Here is a 24196-nt window from a genome sequence, read left to right as displayed (position 1 = left end):
CAAAGATTAAATAGGGCAATGTGTGACTTCCAAAGAGAATATTCATTGTGAGAGTTTTTATTCATGAAGCCAGAACTTAAATTGAAATTCCCATTTTCGTCACGAAATCAACTGTATCGACTCATTTCGTTTTCAATGCTCCAAATTCGTGATCGTCACGAACAACAACAACAGAAAAATTCTGACAACTTATCGAATTTATTAAAAGCCATGCGTAAAAAAAGTTCTTCCGAAAACGGGAGAGCTAAATCTTATAGCTCGTGTAATGAACAATTGTGAACCAATTACAACGTCGTTCCGACTGAATTAAAATGATAATTTTTTCGTTCTGTACATTTAAATCAACATGAATGGCAGTAAATTGTGGCATGAAATAACGCTTTCAAGCAATTTTCATCATTTTAAATTCAAGTAATAGACGGTTAACAGCCCGAAAGTAAATCGAAACAATTGAATAATTCAATGGGAGCCAAGTGATTCATGTTCAGCGTCAAAATATAAGTCGATGGCATTCCAAAAAATAACACAGACACACAATTTACAATTGAAACGATTTAAATAATTTCAAGTGATTTAATAGTACACAATGCTTCATAGCTCAATGCATTGCTAATGGTGGGAAACTAGAATTATTCTGCGATTTATGCACGAGTTTATTGAAATGGAAATGGCCACTTGGCGTTAAATTCCAGTTTATTTCGCCTTTTTGACAGTCACAAATAATAACGAAATTCTTACGAGGTTTTTTTTCGGATAAATTCACACATTTTATTCGGAGATTTAAGGGAAAAATACAATTCGCTTATGATTACTTAATTCATAGTTATTATCGAATTACACCAAAGACGTGTGTGTGGGTGGCCGAAAAAGGAAGGTCATTTTGGTAGATTACAACATTTTTTGACCATTCGGAAAGTCCTTTGGATCTTTCTGTTTTTCGGTTTTTTTTATTTTTCAACTTTTTTGGGTTGTTTTGGTTTCTCATAGTACATAAAATAAGTAATTTTCCCTTTCGATGGATAAAACGATTGAGTCTATGATTAAAACATCATTAAAATGCGACGCAGAACATTTATTCGTCGCCTGCAGTTAGAACATAACCGAATTCAGTGTCTGGATTTCCATTTTTATAACCACTCCATTTTGTATTGTACCACTTAAATGCTCACCACAAAGAGTGTAACGCTGCTCTTGAATGCGCTCATCTTTATCGTTCTTTGTCTCTCCGTGCGTATCATATATAACCATGAATAAAAAATGTTTCGTTCGCTTCCCATTCACTCTCTCTCTCTTAGTCTCTCTTAGTCTCAGTCTCTCGAAGCGCAGTGCATTTTTCAAGATAAATTGTCGACAATTTCCATAAAATTTCAATTAGAGGTTGAAAAATTTACATTCCGAAAAACAAACATGCGCTAACGAAGCGCAAGAACTGTGCTGCGTAACGAGAATGAAAGCAAAGAAATGAAAACATTTGTTCATACAGCATTCTTAGCCACGAAATTATCAACAGAGGAATGGTTTTTTTCTTTATGTGCATAATGTCTCTTTTTCGGTTTATCCTACAAAGAAGAAATGTCGCTCTTCCATTTTTCCACCAAAATGAATAAAAAAAAAACACAATATTTTTTTCTCGTTCACACGACGGAAAAAAGGCATTAAAAGTCTGCTTTGGAACTGATACAAATTGCTTGCAATGAATTCTTCTCTCACTTGATGCGGCACGGCGGCGTTCGGCACAATGATACAAAAGTAAAAAGAGAAGACACAAGCCGCAGTGAGAACATTAACCCTATACGACGTGTTGTTTAAACGTAGGTGGATGACACCGAAAATGAAAAAAAAATTGATGAATGAAATCACAGTGGAGCGTCCCCTAAAAAGCCGTGTACCTACGTATACTCATACGTATGAGTGTTTATGTGACGATGATATTAGACATTTGTCCAAACACTTGGATCATTGATTTCGTCTTTCATTCCATTCCAATTCATTCTGTACGACACGCATTAGTCGCTGCTTTTGATATTCAACGCACACCGAATCGGCCACTGAGAGAACGAACGATGGAAGAAAAAGAAAATTATTAAATACCTTTTACTTCGTTTGGATAAAAAAGGAAACGAGAAAAAGTACGACGTTTGTTTTTATGTTGACGAAGAAATAAAAGTGGAATAAACCAAATGGAAAACGCGTACAAAACACGAAACAGAACACAAACCTCTTCGGTTTCGCCGTGCGCGATGAATGAAATGCTCCAGAAATGAATTCCCTATAGAAACGAGTGTTTTTAAACTATAAAAATACCAATAGATAAACAGCATGTGATATTCTTCTAAGTTCCTTTGACGAGATGCGCAGTGCGCACTCAACTCGCCCATACCTCCTTGGTGGGTCTCACTTGTGTCTTGTGTCTAAGAATCACAAAAGAGATACAATTTGTTACTCGTTTCTTCGTTCTTTTTTTCCGTCATTTTTTTTTCTCGTTGAGCCGTTGTAATTTCCCGTCTCCTCTATGTACGGAATGGTATTCATTAGTTGATTGCTTGTTCATTGGAAAAAGTCTGGTGTTTTTCTCGTACTCTCCAATGTCAATTTAAAGCTATCCTTTGCATTATTCAGCACTTCATCCGCATCGTTGAGTTTTTTCAAATAGTCTTCCCATTGCGTGAACATGTTTTGTTTCATTTCATCGAATTCACCGTCGATCGGCACACCATATTTGAGTAGCACATCAAATTGATCGCTTAAACTGTTCAAGTTACACTTGCTATCGTCCAACTCGCTTCTCAATTGCTCATAGATCGCACAGCATTTTTGTAATTCCTCCACCGTCTTTGGTGCGATCGATACCTTTTGTCCGTTCTCATTGGTGTATGTGAAAAATTCGATAATCTTCTTTTGGGTTTTGGTCTTCAACGAAATCAAATACAATCGCTTCCACTCCTCGATTTCGACGAGTATTGTTTTACGCAGTTTTGTGGCATCGACAAGCGTGAAATTGACTTTTTTCGTTACATTTCGTAGGGCTACTTGATTGGACAAGGTGATAAAATCTTGGATATGTTTGTCATAAGCGAATGCCGATACCGTTGCAAGCGATTCAAATTCATTTATGATGACTGCCTTATCCGACTGCCAAATGTGCGCAAATTGCATCCAATGCTCTTCATACTCTTTCAATTTGCACTCATTCTGTTCGATCTCTTCGCGTATTTTTGACTGCCAACGCAAACACTCGGCGTCATTCGATATCACTTCGAAGTACTCGGGCAGCGGTTCGGTTGGTGTGAGTTTCATGGTTTTCAACAATCGACGTATTTTCTGTTGAGATTGAGACAATTTTCCATAAATGCTTTGCAACATGGCACGAACATCAGTCGAACATGGGCTCTGCGTTATCTGTTTTGGGTGACATAAAATTGAATAATCATTTTTGAACAAGAGAAAAAATGAACTACGAGAAGAAGAAAAATCTCAATGAATTGGCTTACCATTCCGTCTTGAACATCGAGAACAACATGAATCAATGGATCTGGCCCCAAAATGCCATTACCGTTTAATGTGCAAAAAATCGATCGAAACGATTCGCGAGCACTTATCGTTAAGGCTTCTTCAATTAATTTATCGAATTTAAAAACGTAATCCGTCCAAAGGTCTTGAATCTGTTGAACAACATTTTAATTAAATCGATTTAACTTTAGCATTGAATTGACAGTTCTCCAATCGATACTTACACTTTCAACATCTTCCATTTCGTCTCGAATAATCAAAATCAATTTGCGCACTGCATCAACTTCGAATTCAATATTATTCGTTTGTTTATCCAAATAAGTCTGAACTAATTGTTCAATCTCGTCCAACTGGCGTGGTTTACCTTTTGGAATTTCAACGGCAACAATTTGACAAAGACGTTCACAGGTCGAAACAATCTTTGCATTTGTTTGTCGATAAATATGGATGAAATCGCTTAAATCTCGAATGTTTTTGTTACAATCGCTGATGTAAACGTCTAAGCCTTCGTTGGCCCAAATAAGCCGAAGGGCACCGGGTGCAATGCATTTATCGGATATTTGTATCAACGGCATTAACAATAATCGTTCTGTCTCCGAAAGAGACATCAATATCCGATTATACGATGTAATCATCTCAACAATACTGTCATAAATCTGGCGAATGGCTCGTTCTCTGCTGAAAAATTGATTTAAATGCACCGGAAAACCGAAGCCAAGCATTTGAAAGAAACGCGCCTCTCGAAATATTGTGAAAATACTTTCGTCGACATTACATTCGAATAAGCCTTTATGTGTTAGGCTACGTTTCACTAGCAAGCGATTTAATTTTGATGCAATATCCACGCCAAGCGATTGAACCCATCCGTCGTAATAGGTTTGAGTGTTTCTTTCCATTTTAGTAATCATCGTTTTGTAATTGGTTAAAATCATTGCCGTGTCAATTGATTCCGGTAACCATTCGTTTTGCTCGAACAGCGATCTTAGGCGGATAAGACGCATGCGATTCACTTTAAATTGAATGGTTTGACCTGCAATCGTCGGTACATAGGATAGATGCTCGTTTCCATCGGCAATCACTTGATCATTTACAATGGATAAGTCGTCGGCAAAGAGATTCCACACCGTCGATACCTTTCGTTCAAATGATTTATGGAGTTTATCGCGCGTTGAAAATTTCTGTAAACATGCCAACGCATAGATTCCATCTTCAACATTTTCGACACGAGTAAACACATTCATGATCAAATTATCAATTATTTCTTCCAAATTCGAGGTCATTTCACGAAATTCTCGCATGATTTTCAACCAGGTTTTCTCATTTATGTTCAAAATACAGTGTGAATTGGTTTTAATTTTTACAATCCCTTTCTCGAAAGTCGATTCGATACGTTCACAGGTTCCCTCGAATTCAGTGCCACGATCGCCGCCGAATTCCAATTGTGGATGATTTTCCGTTGCTAATTTTCGAGAGAATATTATGATCCCGCCACAGATTTCAATGAAATCATGCAAACGATTGATAAATGAGTCAATGTGATTGAAAATCATACAATGCCTCAGCACCCAATCTTCATTTCCTGGCTGTTTGGAAATCTTCTCGTAGATCACTTTGTAATACAGGCAACAGTCGATTGACATATTTGCCACTTTGATCTGATTCGTGGCGTCACCGCTAAAAACAGCCGATACATTGATGGTCTTGCGACAAAAATGGATAACTTGATTGCCAACATAACGAAAGAGTTTTGTTATCAAGTCGGCCGTGTTGAAATATCCGGAATTCAACCAAATAAAGCGGATGATATTGATTATTCGGGGCAATTTCATTGGAATATCGGCCGGTGAATCAGCGGTAGTTATTTCGCTGCATGGCTCAATGAGCAATTTTAAATATCGAACATTGTTCTGGGCACGGTCGATTTCTTTTTCCACCAGTCCAATGAGGTGATCGATTGGCTGCACGAATATTGACTGAGATTTACGCAAAACGGCAAATACTTTTAAAAAATCCTTTTGATTCACTTGATATTTTACAGCTAGGAGTACTTCACCTAGTCAAAAAGATAAAAATAAGAATTTTGCATCTTTTGGATAAAGAAAAAACTTTTCTGTTCTTCCGCTTCGAGTCTCTTACATCGATAAATCCAAAATTCATATTCATCGCGTGGACACAGCAGTTTATATGGGACCATTTGTTCGGAATCACCAAAGCAAATCCTTAGCTGTGTAATCCAATGTTCGGCAATTGTCTCCAAACGTTTTATTAGTTCCTTATCATTGATCGCTTTCTCTGTATCGTCAATCAAACCTTCCCTCGGCACATACAAGTACGTTAATCCCGACAGTTTGTAATGAAGCGATGTCATGTGCGACAAAAATGAATGGATTGCGGCTAAAAACTGTGCTCGATTCGTGTCGCTCCAGTCGGTTTTATGGAAAAAAATCGGAGTGTACAGTTTTTCCATAAGCAGCAAACACGTTCCGGTAACGTCATCGTCAATTTTCCCGAATGTGACGTCATCATGAAAATTGTCCAATGAGAATATGTGGTCTGGTTCACGTAAAAAGTACACAATTTCAAGCACTGGTTCGATTGGATATGTTAAACTGGTGGTGAGTCGTTGTTTGGCCGAGTAAAATACAATTAGTATCGGGTAGTTTGTGTCGAGGAACCACGTTTGAATCACCTCTTCACAATCATCATTCCAGTCGTCCTCTTTGATTCCATCAAGGAACACCATTCGCTTTAAAACCGTAACCAATTCATCCAGTTCTTTTGCAGAGTACGTTGGCTTAGGCTTAATCTCTTCTTGTGCACTCAGCACCGGTACTTCAGGCACTTTGAACAAAAAAAAAGTAAATTCACAAATTATAAATAAAGTAATTTTCTTTAGAAATCGATCAAAAATACCTTCTTCAATTGTTTCGGAGTAGTCGCTCAGCTCAAATTCATCACCGCTCTCCATGTTGTCTGTTTTTTTCTTTAAAAGTTTACAAAACAATGTGTGGTTTTTTGTCTATTTTCAATTTGTTGTTTCGATATTTTTACAATGCTTGCTTGAAATATCGATTGGCATTTGTTTACATGAGCAAACTGAAATAATGTCGTCATAGAAACGATTGTATACGCGTTTGTGTCGTGTACATATAGCGGTATTTTCCATTCGGGGCAGTAACGAACAAAAAAATCAATAGCAACAAGTATAATCCAGGTAGAGGTAGAAAAAGCGTCACACGACTCATGGCTTTAACCTTTTTGCTTGGAACATCAAACTGCGCTTAATCTTGAGCAATCGCATATAAAAAGCCATTAATTGAAAATCGAGAACATTTTATCGAGCACGTGCTTCTGTCGGCAATTCGCTTCGGATCGGTGTAATTATTATTTTTTTTACAACATGTGTGGTTGTCATCGGTTGGATAGAACCGCATTCAGCGTTTATTTGGGTTTGTAAAAGACTCGACAAATCAAAACAGATTAATTAAACAAAACGTTCTTTTTTTTCGCTTCGTCAAGAACACTGAAAAAACGTTCGTTTTCCGAAGAACAAAAACAAATACTTGATGTACTTTGCTCAGTCTGTCTCTGAACTGAACTTGACGCAGATGTTTTTCAATGTGACTGAAGAAGAAACTCAAAACCATTTGTTGCTTGTGAAATCCTTAAAGTTTACTACGACGAACGAAAAAAAGTGGAAAAAAATTGCATGAATAAAATAGTGTGGCATGTGAAAAGTGAGTTGCATAACGGTAGACGACAAGCAATCAATCAATCATACGAACAAATAAATGATACTTCAAATGTGGAGAATTTTGTGGTGCATTTAAAAAAAAAAAACAAATGTCAGAGCTGTATTGGTAGCTCTCTAGAGCTAAAAATAGAATGTCGCGCAGTCGAAATGTGTTGAAATTGGCTTCTATTTTCTGGTTGTGTGACAAATGGTCTTATTTAAATGCATCTGTCCATCAGACGAAGATGAGGCACAAGCGCCACAGCTAATATACACTCACGATGTCGAATCCATAATAGATACGTCTATTTATTTGTTTGCATTTACGACCGATGAATTGTGAAGTGATGCGATCTGTATTGAGTTTAACAACCGAAAAACCCGCTTCCATACTTTTATTAATCAATTTGAACATCATTTCAATGCTTTGAAAAAGACCATTTTCGAACCGAAAAACTTTAACGTGAAATCGATCACGTATGTTTGTGTTTCTACATTTTAAATTAGTTTTCATCCGAAGCTTTTGAAACTGAAGAATTCTCATCGTAAAACTTTGCATTCGATTCAATGAAACTCCTGCGTGGTTGTCGAATTCATTGGATGAAATTCATCACGTAATAAAATGTGAATATATAATCGGATGCTCTGAATCGGTAGAGAGTTCGACAAGATGCACTTCGGTCGTCGGAGAATGTTTACTGATGCAACGGGTTTATTAAACACAGCCCGAAGCTTATAGCATTGGCGAAAAAAAATATTTACGTGAAGTAAATTTGTAATATTGAGAAAACAAATTTATCGCATTCTGAGATCTTTTTTCATCAAGAGAGAGAGAGAGAGAGAGAAAAAGGCAACAGCGCGCATGACATTTGAAATTACAATTTTTTTTTCTGTGTAAACAAAAGGATGGAGCACAAGCGGAGAGAAAAAAAAAGATGTTATGCTCAAGCTAAATATATTAAATGTTGCGGCGCCAATCGCACCATTCATCTGGATTCTAAACTGGAAATGTGTGGATACACACAGTTCAAAAGTGCTGCAATTCAGCAACTCTTACTCGGCGTTCAATGCAAATTTATTTACAAACCCCGCGACGACGACGAATACAAAGCCAACACCGAAAATAAAAACACGAGAGTGCTTTATGCGACGTTAAGCTGATGAACTGCGCAAATTTCCAGCTTGACATTCGACAGTCGTTGTCATCGTTGAACAATGTGTGTATTTCCATTGAAACGACTAAAGACTTTTTAGTAAGGAGCCCAAAATGTGTTCCATGCCCGAGCACAGTGATTTTGTATACTGCGGCAAATGTGTCAAATGGCAAAGTGTTACAAAAGTCGAAATCAGTTTCCAGAAACATCGCGTCTGTAATGCAAATATCAATTGCGACAACCGGCCCATTGTATCTGGGGGTCTTTGGTATGAAAATGAAAATCGAATTGATATGCATGAATTTGTTTTCTTCTTTTGTGTAGCAGACGCCAATTATTTTTTTCGGCGCTGTTCTGTGTGTATCAATCCTGAGTTGTTGAAACAGATTGAAATGAAGAACATATGTCACACTTCCAAAAAAGGCCAACTGTGTTCTGGCTGTGCATTGAACGGAGCAAATTCCTTTGCAAATGCATCATCCAAAATAGCGCACACGGCTTCTGTTCGAACCGAATTGTTTATATTCTGAAATGTAAATGTGCAATTTTAATGGGCTGCAATTCTGTTTGACGAGCAGTCGTTTATTGGCAGCCATTCAGAGGTTCTTGTTTTTTGCGAATTTGTTATGCAGATCATTTCTGTCAATGCAACCATTGACTCGCCCCGAAGTGAAACACGTTCAATCCATATTCACAATTGAAAATTGAATTTTTGTTTCTGCCGTCGTTTTTTTTTTGGATCGGTTTGAAAGGGAAAAAATATGAAAGCGGACGGAATTGGCGAAAGATAATAGAACTTTCGCATTGAAATACCCACCAATTACCAAGTTAAACCACGTTTTCAATATTTTGATTGTCATAAATGTTGATGAAAAACCATACACCAAACATTTTTTGGGTGCTGCCCATCAAACGTGCAGGAATGACGAAATGGGCCGAAATTGAAACGTTTCATTTTTTTCGGTGACTGCATTGACAGGCCATCGATCTTTCAAGCTGTGTATTTTTGGCGCAGAAAAGAAAACGTACACGCTTTGCAATTCTTTGTTTTGATGCATTCTGAATGAAGGCGAACGGGAAATGTGTGTATGCACTTGCCCATTGAGAAATATGACGACAATCGTGTGCATAAAATCGATTGTCCAAATGCGACGTAACTGCATCTCAAAGTCTCTTTCGGTGAATTGTGCGACTGAAACTAAAACGACGACACAAACAAAATGGGCAAAATGACCGAAGACGTGCATTCAATGCAACGATCACGGTCGACAATGATTGTTCACCGACATCAGTTGACGTCATTGCTTGTGAATTACATCTGCAAATCACTGAAATGCACACTTTTTGAATGATTGCAATCAGTTTTTGTTTTTTTTTCTCACCACGACTCTTGATTACTTAATCAAGAAATAAGGATGAAAATTCTATTTTCCAACTTTTGCTTACTTCACTTTGATGTGATGTCTCGATCATATAAACCTGAACGGAATTTATGACCGAAAGTGGTAAAAACGGTCAACTTCAAACGATTCTATATTTCCTCCGATGCGCAATAAAAGTACAACAGAAAAAAAAGCTCGAAGTAATAGAAATTTCATCACAGAGATTATTATAGAGATATTGATGGCCTATTTGCCGAGTTTGAAACGACGTTACACACATTCATTAGAAATGGTTATTGTCACTGATTTCCGCGTAAGCTAATCTAAATAGAAGACACTTATTACTTGCCCCGAATACAAAACACCGTCGGGCCGTCATGTGTGTTGCTTTGAAAATTTCTCCAATTCTTTTGAACGAGACAAACAACGTTCGTTTTGCGTTTGTTTTTATGCGCACATTTCCAATATCAATAAACATTTTCATAACACAACAACGAACAAAACGGCGAAGAGAGTGAACAAAAACGGTATAAACACTCGGCAAACGCGCGGGTCTCAATTAATATTCAAAACAGAGCATGATGTAGGCATATTGTAAACATTAAAACGATGCACAGAGAAAGAAACCAAATTAAAACACATCGAAAGGCGCATTTGACCGTCCAGTGAAAAAAAAACTTATGTACGTACGCGAAAGTAATAAAAGTTTAGTGCTCATCAACATAATTTAAAGGAATGTACATTACTTTTTATGCATTGACCGTTTTATTTGCATCTCACCGCAAAACCATCTCTCTCGCTCTCGCTCTCGATCTCTTTCTCTGGGTCCGTGTCATTTTTATGAAACGTTCACTCTGGATGTTTGTTTCATCTTTCATTTGAAATGAATTTACCGCCGTGTTGCACGGCCAATTACATATTTAGAAGATTTATTCGTATTTAAGAGCGTTAGAAACCTTTTTTTCGTCTCTGTTGTCTATCCAATTTTGTGGCGGGATCAATGTGCGGATTACTTTGAAATGCAGCCGTGTCATTCGTAAGCCCTCTTTCGTTTTGCAATCGTAAACATCGCATTGTTCGAATGTCTGTTCTAATTCTGAAAATGGGGATTTGTGGAATCTTCAAAAGAAATCTCTTGCCCACCACACGAGAGAAAATGAAATCGCTAGTGGAAACGCACACACACACACACACACACACACACACACACACCAATCGCGTTTATATGTGAACAAATGGGAATTTGCGCTCGTTAGCAGCTGAATTCTAATTGGATTTAAAAGCATGCTTTAGATTTCCAAATGCCAATCGATCGTCACATCATGTGTTTGTACAGTAGCTACCGTTTTTAAACCGCACCACAAAGACTATAAATCACGTTGGTTTCGAATTACGAAAACGCATCAACGCTGCGGTTTCACCAGCCTCTCGCAATGTGGAAGTAATAAAAGAGAGTGAGAGAGCGACAGGGAGAGAAAAATAAGATTACAAGTATTTTTGTTTGATTTTTTTTCGCGAATGTTGACACAATTTTTAACCGGTTCGGAATAAAAACGGCCCGAAAAAAAAATCTGTTCTGCTTTCCACTAATCACGCGGACCCATGCTCATCGGTTACATCTGCACGCGATTTCGAAATGAATTATTTATAATAAAGAGACCGAAGCCCATACATAAAAGGTACGACGACGATGACGACAAAGGGCCACCACATTCAGGCTTTGACTACGCCATGCGATTGCGAAAATATTTGAAACAATAACAAACAGATGAACACGAACCGAATGTATTTTTATTTACTTTTTAAAAAATGTTCGTTATTTTTATATTAACAAAGATCTACTAATTGATTATTTCATCGATATCACGGTTACGATGCACGATCAAATTCCCGATTGCATAGACAACAAGAAGATTTTCATATATTGTTAACGCCACCATACAAATACTTTGAATACCTATACAAACAGTATGTGTTTCTGTGATTAGGAAAAAAAAGGAAAAACGTCGTGCGATTTAACTGATGAAATCATCTCACGTTTGGCTCCAAAATAAATGTTGCCCGGCATTGCGATGTGGAGAAAGATACACAAAGCAAAGCAGCCACTAAACACCTGTCAACTAAATTATAATTTTGGTACAAAAACGATAATTTATTGCCATAGAAAAAAGAAATGTGGTCAATTCGGAATGGGCGCGCGCGCGTGCTTTGAAAAGGAAAACACGCAAATCGATAAATCTATGAGTCGTTTGTGTGCCATTTCTTCATCTTGTGATATTCGAACATTTTACGAAGATACTAAATGCAAATAAAAGTCCATTATTTATGCAGGTTTTGTTCTGTTTTCTTCTCTCTTTTTTCTTGTAGCTGTTGGGCCTATTGAGATTGGATATTTAATAGCAACGTGGGTGGTTGAACGAATTCAAGAACTCTCACTCAACGAACAACTAGATAGCCAACGAATCGAATTTCATCACAACCAGAAACAAAGGTAAGTGTGATCATTGGTCGTATTTCATGTCTACATTCGGTGGAAAAGCGTCCATTAATATGAGTATTTCTCACGAATCGTCGTTTGAGAGGCGATCAAGATTGATATTTTATTGGATAATTGGCGGGCGAAATAAATTCGAGAGGAAAGAAACATCAAACAGTAATTTGTTTGTGGCAACACACACACGACACACACCAAATAAAATCCAATTCATGTCAAAAGAACATAGAAAAATGTTGAATTTATGTAAAACGAAAGGTGCACCGCATTTGCTTGCATACAGGAAGTGATTTGTCTTCGTGACAATTTTTCTCTTCTCTCTCTCTCTCTCTCTCTCTCTCTCTCTCACTCAAATAATCACATGTTGTGATTTGGCTTAATGCATTTATGTCCATGTTAAGCGAATCGAGCGCGACTATTTCGGAGCGTTTGACATTTTTTTCGGCTCATTAAATCGATTTAATAAAATTGACAGGTTGCCGCATATAACATTTAACCGATGTAAATAAATGAAATGTCTTCGCACTCAAAATGGTCAGCCACTTACGGCTGATATTAATTACGACAATTTTGTGCGTGTCGATTTTGGCATATTAAAAATTATTATCGAGTAACGTATTATTAATTTATTTCCATTTCTCGAACGTAGAGTGCGTGAGGCATGAGCATGTAATCATGTGAAACATGTAGGCGAGAGACGAGACGAATAATGCGCGTTTGCGCAAGCCATCAACAATATGCATAAGTTCATTTGATTTTATTGTTCGAAATGCGCGCGAAATGATACAACCGTCGTTCAATGACGATGTTGTGAAATCGGCAGAGCCGACGGCCCTAAATCGAATTGCGGCCGATTTTATCAGAAAAAATTGTAACAGAATCGCTGCCGACATTATTATTCGTTACGCTGCACAGCAGCAGCTGCTTGCTGCTGCGACGAATAAATTGTGATCTTCATCATTCGAAATTTTTACATGGAAAAACAAAATGTTTAAATCGTTGTTTTTTCTCTCTCGTTCGATTGCATCAATCGGTCTTCTCAACATTGCCCGAACACACGGTTCCATTTTCCATGACGACCATTTTCGTACGGTGTAATCTGCCACACATGTAATCGTGTTAACATTATGTAAAAACACGCAAACGATTGTGTCAACGATAGCATACCGAATAAGTAACCGGAGGATCAGTTTCATCTTCACTTCGCTCGTTCGGATTGTTTTTTTTTTCGGCTTCTGATTTGTTTATTTTGGAAAATCACCGAGATTTTACGAGCGATTAATTACCGATTTTGATCGAATATAAAATAAAAGCGGGTTATAATTTGTTTACGACTCATGGAAAGTTACACAAAGGAAAAGGCAGAATCGGCCTTTTGGCAAGCTGCTGCACTTCAAATCGGTGCAACTGACTGTTTTTGAAGAAACAATCCTAATAGAATACACACTCACAAATTCTTTAGAAGAAAAAAATCTGCAAAAAATGCCATTTTGTCTCCGGTGTCTGGCGGAGAAGAAGAAGATAATCGAAAAATCTAAATTGCGTGTAAAAAACCAGTCTCGAGCAAGAAAAGAAATACGCATTTTCTTGGTATCGTCGTTTAATGAAATTAACGGCCGCATAAATGATATGCACAGTATGTATTACAACAACGTATCGGCATGTTGAGCCGTTGCCGCTATCAAAATCGCCAAATCGGCTAAATTGAATCGCCTCCAAATGTAATGGCACACCGCAGCGCGTGTGCGCGCGCCTACCATATTTATTCGCTCACATGTGTTTAATCGACAGAGCATTAGCCATCAAGTCAAATATTTTCTCTACCGACATAAAACATGGAAACACACCGAATAACAACTTTCTATTAAATGATAATATTAGCGAATGCCTTTGAATTGGTGGGCCACCACATGCCATTCGACGTTCGAAGACGCAACAGCGACAACAACGATGAATTTTTCAGATTCTTTTTCCTCTCCGGTTTCGTCAAAATCCAATGGAATTGCGCTACACAGAGCGAACATCACGACCTACGGCAAAGTCGCATACCAAACCACATTAACTCTCCGCAAGTATCGTGTGTTTATCATTGCACCGATGAGAGAGCACCTGTGTGTCTTGGCGCGGTGAAAACATAAACAAACCAAAGCCGCAAACTGAGACAGTATCTCCGCTATTCTCTCGCTCTCTTGAGAGAGACACTCTTGTCCAGTGTGTTTGCGTTTCGCGGAGATTAAGCCGTAACAGTCGTCATCATCATCATCATCATCATCGTCGTCGTCGTTGCCAGCAACTTGCCTCTACTCACTGCCACACATCAGCTGCTGTAACGCGCTGAACACCTTTACGCGCATTCCGTTGTTTTTCTCTCACACTCGCCTGCAACCGACGACGACGACGATCAAACTTCAAGCATGCAAGCGCACGTCGACCTGAACATTACGGTGTTCTCTTTTGTAAAGCATTCGTTCGCGGTCCGTTCGATCGTAATGTTGTGTTTTTTTACCAATGCTACACTCTTTCATTCAGTTTTTTTCTCTTCTTCTCCTCATTCGATTTATTGATCGAAAATAAGTCAATCGAAAGTTCATACGTGTAAAAGAGAGAATTTAAAGGAAAAAAAACAGTTCGACAAACCGCTTTTATAGCATTCTACCGGAGAGGAGAGAACAAAAAAAGTGGAATAATAAAAACATTTCAGCGTATAAATGGGTTTATGTTGTGCCGATAAATGTTTGTGAGATGATTTTTTATAACTTGTAGAGAAAATTACGGCGAAGCATTTAATTGATACGCCAATGTATTTGGCGTTGTGCAAATGTGTTTTGTGCTGTTTCACTCAGACAATTTTGTGCCCCGATGAACAACCTTATCGACACTTAGTGCACACCAATTATATGCGGGCTACTGAAACCAGATTTAAACCAATAACATTCAAAGTAACTAAAAACTATATATCGCGTTATTAGTGGGACAGAGAAAACTCCATTTGAGCTCCACTTCGATCGAGATGGACAGAAAAAAACATGCAAAATTAATGGGTACCTTATTTACAAAAAAAAGTGTCTAGAAAAAAAAGAGTAGAAACTAGTAGCTAACATATTAACACAGAAATTATGTGCAGAGGACCACAGCCAAATTAAAATCGTTCTGTTTCAAACGCCGATTAATCTGTTTATTAAGAGACATAAGCTGTGGGAAAAGTGAATGCGAGTTTTAATGAGCATTAATACGTTCGAAGATTTTTCTATTTCATCTCAAACACATTTCACCTTTCTTCGCGTGATCGTAGTGTGTAAAATGCCGAAAAAGCAGATAGCATACAAATTAATCAAGGTGCTGTGTTGCTATTTTTGAGACTGTGAGACTGTGAGATGGCAACTTGAGACTGTTTTTGCGCATTCTTTTTTCGGGCTTTGAGCAGTTGATTATTGATGGTTTTGCACCGATTAAGGTCATTGAAATTCCGTGCAGATAAAGTTTTAGTGACTTGAAACAAAATGACGGTGATGACATTTCAGAATCTAGTGCGATAAAATCGAAACGTGTTTGTTTTATATGCATCAACAACAAAGTCGTCGCAACGTTAACCAAACAAAGAATCGCGATGGAATATTGATCGATGAACCATTCGATAGTATCCTCCATCAAGGATTTTAATCAGTGATCTTGACCACACCTCATTCGTTAATTTGATGCCGATAACATTTTAAAACAATACAACAACGACAATACCAATCAATGGGACTGTGAGAAAATGAACATTGAGAAATCGCCGTCAAAAGCGCAAGGAAACAAACAAAAACAAACAAAACTTCTCATAAATAGTCAATATCAACATGATGATGATGGCAATGTTGTTATAACATAATAAACGACGACCCAGAACGGATATCAATTTCCGTGCAATTCATTACAAAAGCCAAGCGTCAAATGTCGAAACCCGCATTTTTGAAAGAAATAACAAACCATTTAAAGAGTGATTGTACGCCGCACGCCGTTTAACAACAATAGATATTGAAACGATCGGCCACAAAACAAAGCCGCATGTAATGGTTGAATGTCAGTAGAAAAACGGCTAAGAAAACTCTTTTTACTTCGGTTTTGGAAAAGAACCAAGACCTTAACGAAAAACTAAACGAGAAGAACGAGGCGGCAGAGTACATACAGAAGAAAAAAAAACCATAAAGAACCAAAATCGATAGATTCGAAACACAATAGAGGAGAGGCCAAGTGCAACGAACGAACAAGATGTGTACAAAAAATCAGATAAACATTTTAATGGAGAAATTGAACGTGGTATGTTTTATCATGAGAATTGTATACTCTTTTTTTTCTAGTTTGTAATTGTAATTCGTTAGAATGGATTTGGACGTGGCTGAAAGAAGTTCAAAAGAACTTTTCTTTCGGTTACTTTTGAAATTTCAGAGAAGAAAAGAAAAAAAAACACTCCATTGAATCGACCGACAACAAGCAATCGGATGGGCATCGCTTTTTTTCCTAGCTCTTCCTCTCTCTTGTTTGTTGGAATTAGACAATAATTTTGATGTTGGCCGCAGCATCAACTGGGCCACAGTAAACATGAAACTATTTGTGTTTTTTTTCGCCTTGTGGAGAAACGATTTTCAAATGATGACACGTACGCTGCTATTTTCCATTCATCATCTCATGCAATTCACTTGATTTCTTTTGTCATTTTTTTTCCTCCGCTACACACGAAGTATATGTGTCTTTCGAAGAGAAACTCAATCAAGCTTTAATAGCAACCTAATGAACACCAGGCTAAACTATGAATTATTCTTAGGCATTGCCCTCGGTTATGATACTGTACAGCTACTGGAATTTTAGTTTAATGAACACGGAACTTGATGCCTTTGTCTATATCGTCAAAAGGCGTGAAGTAAATTAACTTCATCATCAACAGATTCATGAAACGAAGTATCTATAAAAAAAAAGTGATTACGATTCAACCAACGGAAAAGATATAAACATTTTTTTCATTGTCGAACAAGAAAAAAAAACAGGCAATAAGAACCGAATATTGTTAAGAGCTATCGAATCGACACATTGAACAGCGCCAAACACTACAATCATCACAATATGTTTGATCATATCTGCTGCGGAACACGTTTGATGAGCTCAAAATTGTACAAAAGAACGGTTTGGAACATCGAAAATCGGTGAATTGTATACTCATTAGATGAACATGCTGAGAACTTGCTATCGATGGAGAATAAATTAGAATTTTGACCACAATTTTTGGCAATTCATCATTTGAATCGGGGTATTTAAGGAAGAAACTCATTAAATCCATTCACAAATAACAAATCAAACTAATTAACCAATTAAAACCTATCGATAGGCTATTGGTGCGTGCTTTTTTTTCTTCTTGTTGTGCCGAACGAAAAGCATTGAACTCTTTTGGTCTTTTTCAATTAATTAGCTGTTTATAGAGTTCCCGAAGTCACCCGAAAATCATTGGTTCATTTTACGCCCATATTTTGAAGAAGATGAAAAATTGCTATCATACAAAAGCTTTCGGGTCCATGAATTTGTTTTAAAATACGCATTGAACTTTCAACCGTGTAATCCATCCACGATGATGCTTCATCAAATGTGCAACACGATTTTTGTGGCCGATTACAACAGATTAACCTGCCGGTGAGTCTGTTATTGATGTGATTTTTTTTGCATCGAAAATCCGTTGAAAGCAAAATGGTGGTAATAAATTGTGACAACTCTCGGTCAAGATTTTGCGAATCGTTCGCCCGCTCGCGATATTCGTTTGGCTTAATTTTATTCATTTCAGTTTCGTTTTAACATTCTCTTTAATGATACCGCCATCGTCGCTGCCGCTGCCGTCGTGTGTTTTATAGTGAGTGCATTCCAAATAAAATTTCCTCGCAAAAATTCGCCGAAAAAGTGAGAGAAAATGGAGATTTTTTTTGTTTGATTTATCTCGCAGATTTTTTTTACTTCTTCTTCTTCTTCACACTCTCTCTATCTCTCCCGCACTTTTTTGCTGATTTCAATGAGATATTCCCAAATCGGTGCACACAAGCAATGGAAACAACATTGAAGCAAGGTGTTGAAATGTAGTCCATGGATATTATGGCAATATTTCGGTTTCATTTTTGGAATCACGTCGCATTTGCTTGATCTTATGGCCAGTTGCAATTTCGGAAGCAATAAAATCACCCGCATTCAGTTTTGCAATGCAAAAAAAAACAATTCATATTCATTTCGAAACATTTTGCCGGAAAAATGCCTTTGATCTTTGCTACTGATAGAGATAATGACAAAGAAGTTATCGCAATTTTGACGGCACATTAAAATGGATGCGGATTAAACGAGTAAAACTCTGTTATCAGCTTATCTGATGTACTCCCGTTTCAAGTTTATGGCGAAAACGTTTTCTCTTTCGATTACGCAAAGAAAAGAAGAGGCAAGCGACCAGCATTTATAAATGTATTTATGACTTTTGCGAATTGTTCGTGACCACAAACAATGAGGCTCATTTTAAAATAACAATGCTCCATACAAAGCCAAACCATAGGTGGTCTGTGTGGAATGGCCGTCGACGAGCGAATAAACGAACAAACATCGTTGAGTTTATACTCTGTTCGACTCTCGATGTGGTCATCATCTTCATACCGCACAACCATAGCCCAGTAGCTTCGTGTGTTCTTGTTTTGTCAAAAAAGACATTGGGCTTTTGAATGCGTCAGTGATTTTAATGTGTGCAAGTTGTAATTGAATTATTTTTCCGGTTTGACCAACAGTCGTGTAAACGGTCTGCCCAGCAATTTCGGTAATTGCTACTTACTTTGTTCTGATGTTTTTTTTCACTCTTCCAAATGAGTAAAAAAAAGCTCGAATCAGGGAAAAACAACGTCATCAACGTTCATTGTCTTGACTTTACTGGGAAACCGAGAGCAAAAGCACAGAAAACACATTGTTACACATTAAATGACTCAAATGAAATTGTAAAAACTAAGCAATTTAGTCTCAAGCAAATTGTAGTCGTTGAGAATTGTAATTTAGAATGGTCGTATTGTTCTATCGCGAGTTTGGCTGGAAAAATTTCCAAAAATAAATTATTCGCGCAAAAATAAAAGTTTCTAAATCATTTCGGAGCCGATATTCAAGGAGGAGTGATTGTCTACACAAAACACGATTTTCGAATTGAAAAGCATTTTCTCGGCGTTTCATAATGGAAAACATGCCAAATTTCAAATGGTTTATGGTTTTTTTGTTAAAAAAAATCGCCACATTCAGCGCATGAATATCGATTTGATAAATGCGATATAATATTGGTCCTCAGGTCGATGTCCGAGTGTTATATTACAATTATGTTTATTATGCAGTTTTTATTTGTGCCAATACATGAATTAATTTCTGTTGTGTTCGCGTAATATTCTTCGGTGTGATTGACGGACTGCCTGAAATCAGTCATGCATCGCAATGCAATTGAAACTTTCGATTTGACTAGCCCATTGCTGCTGACCCAACGAAAAAAAAAACACACACAAGAAATATGCGCTTCAACAGTGCCGTTTATTTTTTGTTGCTGTTTGATGAGGAATCATAAATTAGCAAATGGCAAAACATGAGCAAGAAAGTGTGTCACAACAATATAAAATCGATGGCGATCGAGTGTGAATGTACATCATCTGAAAATGGAATCGATTCGGTTTGATTTCTAAGTTTTATGGGGCAAAAAAACAACAACAAACACATACCGAGCGCCACGGTATGAGGTAATCAGTGGAATTGAACGATTTTTTCTTTTCTTCTCGTAACTGTTAATTGGTACATTATCAATTCATATTTATGTAAATGTTATTTCTTCGAGGATTTCGTTATCATGTGATGAGCTGGCCAGCATCGGGTCGAAAATCGATAAGAAATCAATTTAATTGGGCTCGAAAGGCCAATCAAAAATCCATATGCACGCCTAAACACGATCCATAGTAATTAATGATCGAATAAAACGGGGGGAATGTCACCGGCGTGCTAACAACACCTACGGCGTAACACTCTTTCAATCATGCATTAATTTGATGACCAAATGTGTATAAAACACCTAAACCGTTTGGCTCGCCGCCGGGCTCCACTCGATTGGCCCACCATTGTTTCTCTGTTGTTTTTTTGCATGCAATTAACAAATTAAATAACAACATTTTATTGACAACTCCAACTGAAAATGAAATGGCCAACAATTTAACGTTCGAAACTTCTTTTTTTTTATTGATTCGAAATCAAGAAAAAAATAATGACAATGCGCGAGTTGGCGTTTTATCGCTTTAATTAACAATGTTCTTCAGAACGCAACATGTATTTGGTTTTAAATGAACAACGAAGAAAGAGATATGAACGAGAAACAATTCGTTCCGAGAATTTATCTGTTTGAACAGCTGATTTTACACGCACCGGAACGTGGAATATGTTAATTTAAGTAGAAAAACAAATAAATATGTTTATCGACCATATTATTTGCTCGACTAAATTTCCTTGCCACGAAAACACCAACCTGCGTGAGATGAACCACACAGTACGCAACATTGTTGGCTCATCTTCGTGTCGATTTTCGAGAGAGACATCCAGTCGCGATGCAACTTAACCGTGTGATGACATTCACGGCCATTTGAATGCTAAGCCGAAAAAAATGCCAACAGCAACAAAACCAAACAATAATTACAATGGGCACCAAACCAAAAAAGACATCACGATTGAAATGGTTGTTTTTATAAAATAAAAATTTAAAACACACGTTGAATCGTGTAAAGATTATCAAAAAGTGAATTCCATACGCTCTCATTAACCATTTGCGTCGCGAAACAAGCGCGAAAAACTCGCAGTCACACAGGTTGCTCGACTGGCAACGAGCTGTGAAATGTATTTCGTATTTTCAATGTCGACGGTGTTGGGCTGCTTAGGGCACCACAACAATCTCAATGGAATCTTTATGTCGTTTGTCGAGCGACCAAAACAGCGGTGTAAAAACAATGCAATCATTGCCGTTGGATAATCAGAAGTTTTGCCGCTAGTTATTCATTGGTCAGTGTTGTTGTTGTTGCTGTTTCGTCGATCGCTTTTGGCCAAATAGCTGAGATTTTTGCATTTAGTTTATTAAATGGTTTGAGCTTTGACCAAAAACCAATGCTATTTTACGTTAATAGTTTGCGACCTCAACGTCTACATCGTACATGAATTGTGTGTATGGGATTGTTGAAAATTGCCGCCGCCGTTGTTGGCTTGTTGCGATCCACACTAGAAAATACCATAAGGAAATGCTCATTTTTATTCATTGCGATAGAATCGTGAATATGTCGACATTTTTCTATGGCCGTTTCTATTGGGAACGAAACTGAGGCGGCAAAAACAATGCAAAAATAAAAAAAACAACAATATATCGAAACGAACCAGAAATATGGTTATAACACATACACACCGTACAAGGTAATACGGCAGGAGGCGAGAGAGCGAAACGTACTCATATGAGTACATATGTATGTAGGCACGGTAGAAGTTAATTCACTCGGTGAGACGAAAATCGTGTGTGTATGTGTATGTGTTTCGCCTAAGCGATTCTTTAAAAAAAAACACATATAATTATAATTATAGCGTCGTCCGACCATTAAATTGTCAGAACCATTCTAGCCATTAGTCAGTTGATCGGCTGGTTTTTCGTCGTTATCAGACAAAGTCAAATGCATTTTTTCCCATAGCCAACGCGCGATACATGAGAACAATTGCCGTAAGTGGTATGTCGGGCGCGAGCGCAAACTGCCGCGGAAACTAAAGACGAAATACTTTTATGCGATTCCAATCGATAGCACGCTGTCACAAAGTCAATGCACTTTCCGTTGAGTTAGACTATTTCTGGTATTCTGAGCTTGCACTTTGTCGAATGCCATAGCGAAGCTATTAAAATGTCGTTGTTTTTGTTGTCGTCGATGTTCGATCGAACAATAAAACTTCTGATCGTTATATAACAATCCAATTAAGAGTCAAACTGACCAAAAACACAAGCGGTCGTTCTCAGTTTTTGATGCGCAATCGACTAGTTCGACGACGATGATCATTCTAATGGCAAAGCAACCGGATTTCACATATCTTTACCAAATATAGAGAAAGAAAAGATCGCTTGGCAGTTAATGAATCAGACAAAAGATCTAAACGATCTGACATTCGATCGTTCCATTCTTTCAACGGGTATCGGAAAGTGGCAACATTGCCATTTACTTCTGGCACCAACGAGATATACAGCCCATTTATTACCTATTAGCAATGATATATAATTTTTTATTCAATAATAAAAAAAATAAAGCATTCACGCCCGTCAATTACCATTAGCCTGTCATGACATACGGCTAGACTCTGAGTATGCGCCCGCTCACGATCAATTGTTTCCAGAACAATTTACATAAAAAAGATCTCGACCTCCAATCAAATTACTGTTAGAAGTTTCCTTTGCCGCAAATGACGCCGTTGTGTTTGCTACTGCTGCCGCCGCCGCCGACGACGACGAAGTTGAAATACCGTTTTGATTAGTATTTAGCGTTTTTATTGTTCCATAACACAGTCGCGATGAAGAAAGAAAGAAAAAATAATGCATAAGTTTCCATTACATTTGCATTTAACATTCGTAACCATAAACTAGCTAATCGAAAGTTGAAACCAAAACATTTCAACGTTATCATCAACCGATCAGTACGGTATAGATGCCATAACTAGCATTTCAGAAGAAAAAAAGAAGAAAAAAAAACAAATCAAACAGGAAGGAATGTGATAAAGAGAGACTTGTCGCTTACTTTGTATAGAAAAATGCCTTTTTCCGCTATACTATGGCCGGTTCAACAACGACGTGTTGACGTATGCAGAAATAATGTGCACCATGCACACAACACATTTTTATCAATATACTATACTTTTCTATAATTGCACAACTCTTTTTCTGACAATCAGCCCAGCTCCGTTTTGCACTTTGAATATATTATTGGATTTTTTATTTTGTTGTCAACGGCTACAGTAACGCCGGCTGCCGTGTCGTTTATTGAGTTGCTGTTCGAAAATTTTTAACTGATTAACCATTAAGCAAGTTTTCGTGTTCATGTAAAAGCATTTATAGATGACTTTATAGTCGCTAACGACGTTCCGCCGAAATCAAATCCTAAGAAGAAAAAAACTTTAATTAAATGTTAACGTGTAGCTATCGGAGAAATTAGTAATGTGACTATCGCTTAGTATATAGGTAGATCATGCATTTCGTGGCGTTTTGATTACTTGCAGTCACGAATCCGAACGAAAAATCACCGAAACCACAGTAACAAAACGGTCGCAATCATTGACGGATCGTCGTCAACAACAACGGAGAAAAGGCTGTGAGATTTTACTTTTCATCCAAATAAAAGGTTTGATTCTGTGTTTCACGTATGGTTCACTACCAATCAGAACAGTTTAATTAAATTATTTGGCCGTAAACGCGAGGCGTTGTATGTGTGCATGTTTGTTGTCGTAGACAAACAAAACAAAAAAAACTTTTTGTGGGAATGATAGAGTAAACAACACGACAAATCAGGCAATAAAGTAATCGAGCAAAATGAAAAGTCACGTAATAAGCGGTTATTAATCTATCCAAAATGGAGATGCGTGCATTGGGATTAAGCGACAATGGCCTTTATCGTCAATTCCACATCGAAAAACCACCAATCGGCCGGCCAGCCAGCCAGCCAGACAAATGAAATGTTTTCAGCGGATTTGGAACTAACTCGGTCGTTTGACATGATGTTTAACCATCAACATTTTTGATTGCCAAAGAAAGTAAAAAAATGTCTACAACAAGTTTTCTTCATGTTAGCACATTTGTATATTTATCCATCGATGCACGGATATAGGCAAACGTGATCGTTCCATTGAA

General features: G+C 37.5%; 2 protein-coding genes across 11 annotated transcripts in view; one reads left to right on the top strand and one right to left on the bottom strand.

Moving 5' to 3' along the window:
* Positions 1-24196, top strand: part of LOC129573751 (disheveled-associated activator of morphogenesis 1) — a 78353-nt gene that overhangs the window by 16099 nt on the left and 38058 nt on the right. The window contains exons 1-2 of one of the 7 annotated variants that reach the window (XM_055454742.1): positions 6248-6266; positions 12147-12270. Coding sequence is in view for 1 of the 7 variants with exons in the window: in XM_055454705.1 (XP_055310680.1) it covers positions 16525-16572 (48 nt within the window). In the remaining 6 variants the exon portion in view is untranslated. Of the gene's footprint in view, positions 1-6247; positions 6267-7085; positions 7248-7288; positions 7721-11439; positions 11459-11571; positions 11591-12146; positions 16573-24196 lie in introns of those variants that run through there. The other 6 variants (XM_055454710.1, XM_055454717.1, XM_055454722.1 and 3 more) reach the window with 6 other exon arrangements.
* LOC129573775 (dynein axonemal heavy chain 2) lies at positions 783-7110 on the bottom strand. Of its 4 annotated transcripts, XR_008688630.1 has the most exons (7): positions 6424-6673; positions 5647-6351; positions 3735-5563; positions 3492-3662; positions 2381-3399; positions 2219-2269; positions 783-2048 (listed from the first exon to the last, which is right to left on the bottom strand). XR_008688630.1 is itself a non-coding variant. In XM_055454784.1 (5 exons), exons 1-5 carry the CDS (start codon positions 6476-6478, stop codon positions 2548-2550), a joined length of 3612 nt encoding a protein of 1203 aa, XP_055310759.1. In that variant the 5' UTR covers positions 6479-6673; the 3' UTR covers positions 783-2547. The 4 variants fall into 4 exon arrangements, 1 of the variants encoding a protein (XP_055310759.1); XR_008688628.1 differs by having other exon boundaries at positions 2219-3399; positions 6424-7110; XR_008688629.1 differs by having other exon boundaries at positions 783-2269.

Source organism: Sitodiplosis mosellana, unplaced genomic scaffold (genome assembly GCF_009176505.1).
Source record: "Sitodiplosis mosellana isolate CC-2019 unplaced genomic scaffold, AAFC_SMos_1.0 Smas_scaffold_1, whole genome shotgun sequence".
NCBI classification, from domain to species: domain Eukaryota; kingdom Metazoa; phylum Arthropoda; class Insecta; order Diptera; family Cecidomyiidae; genus Sitodiplosis; species Sitodiplosis mosellana.
The sequence above is the reverse complement of the archived record's forward strand: the minus strand, read 5'-3'. Positions and strand labels throughout refer to the sequence as shown.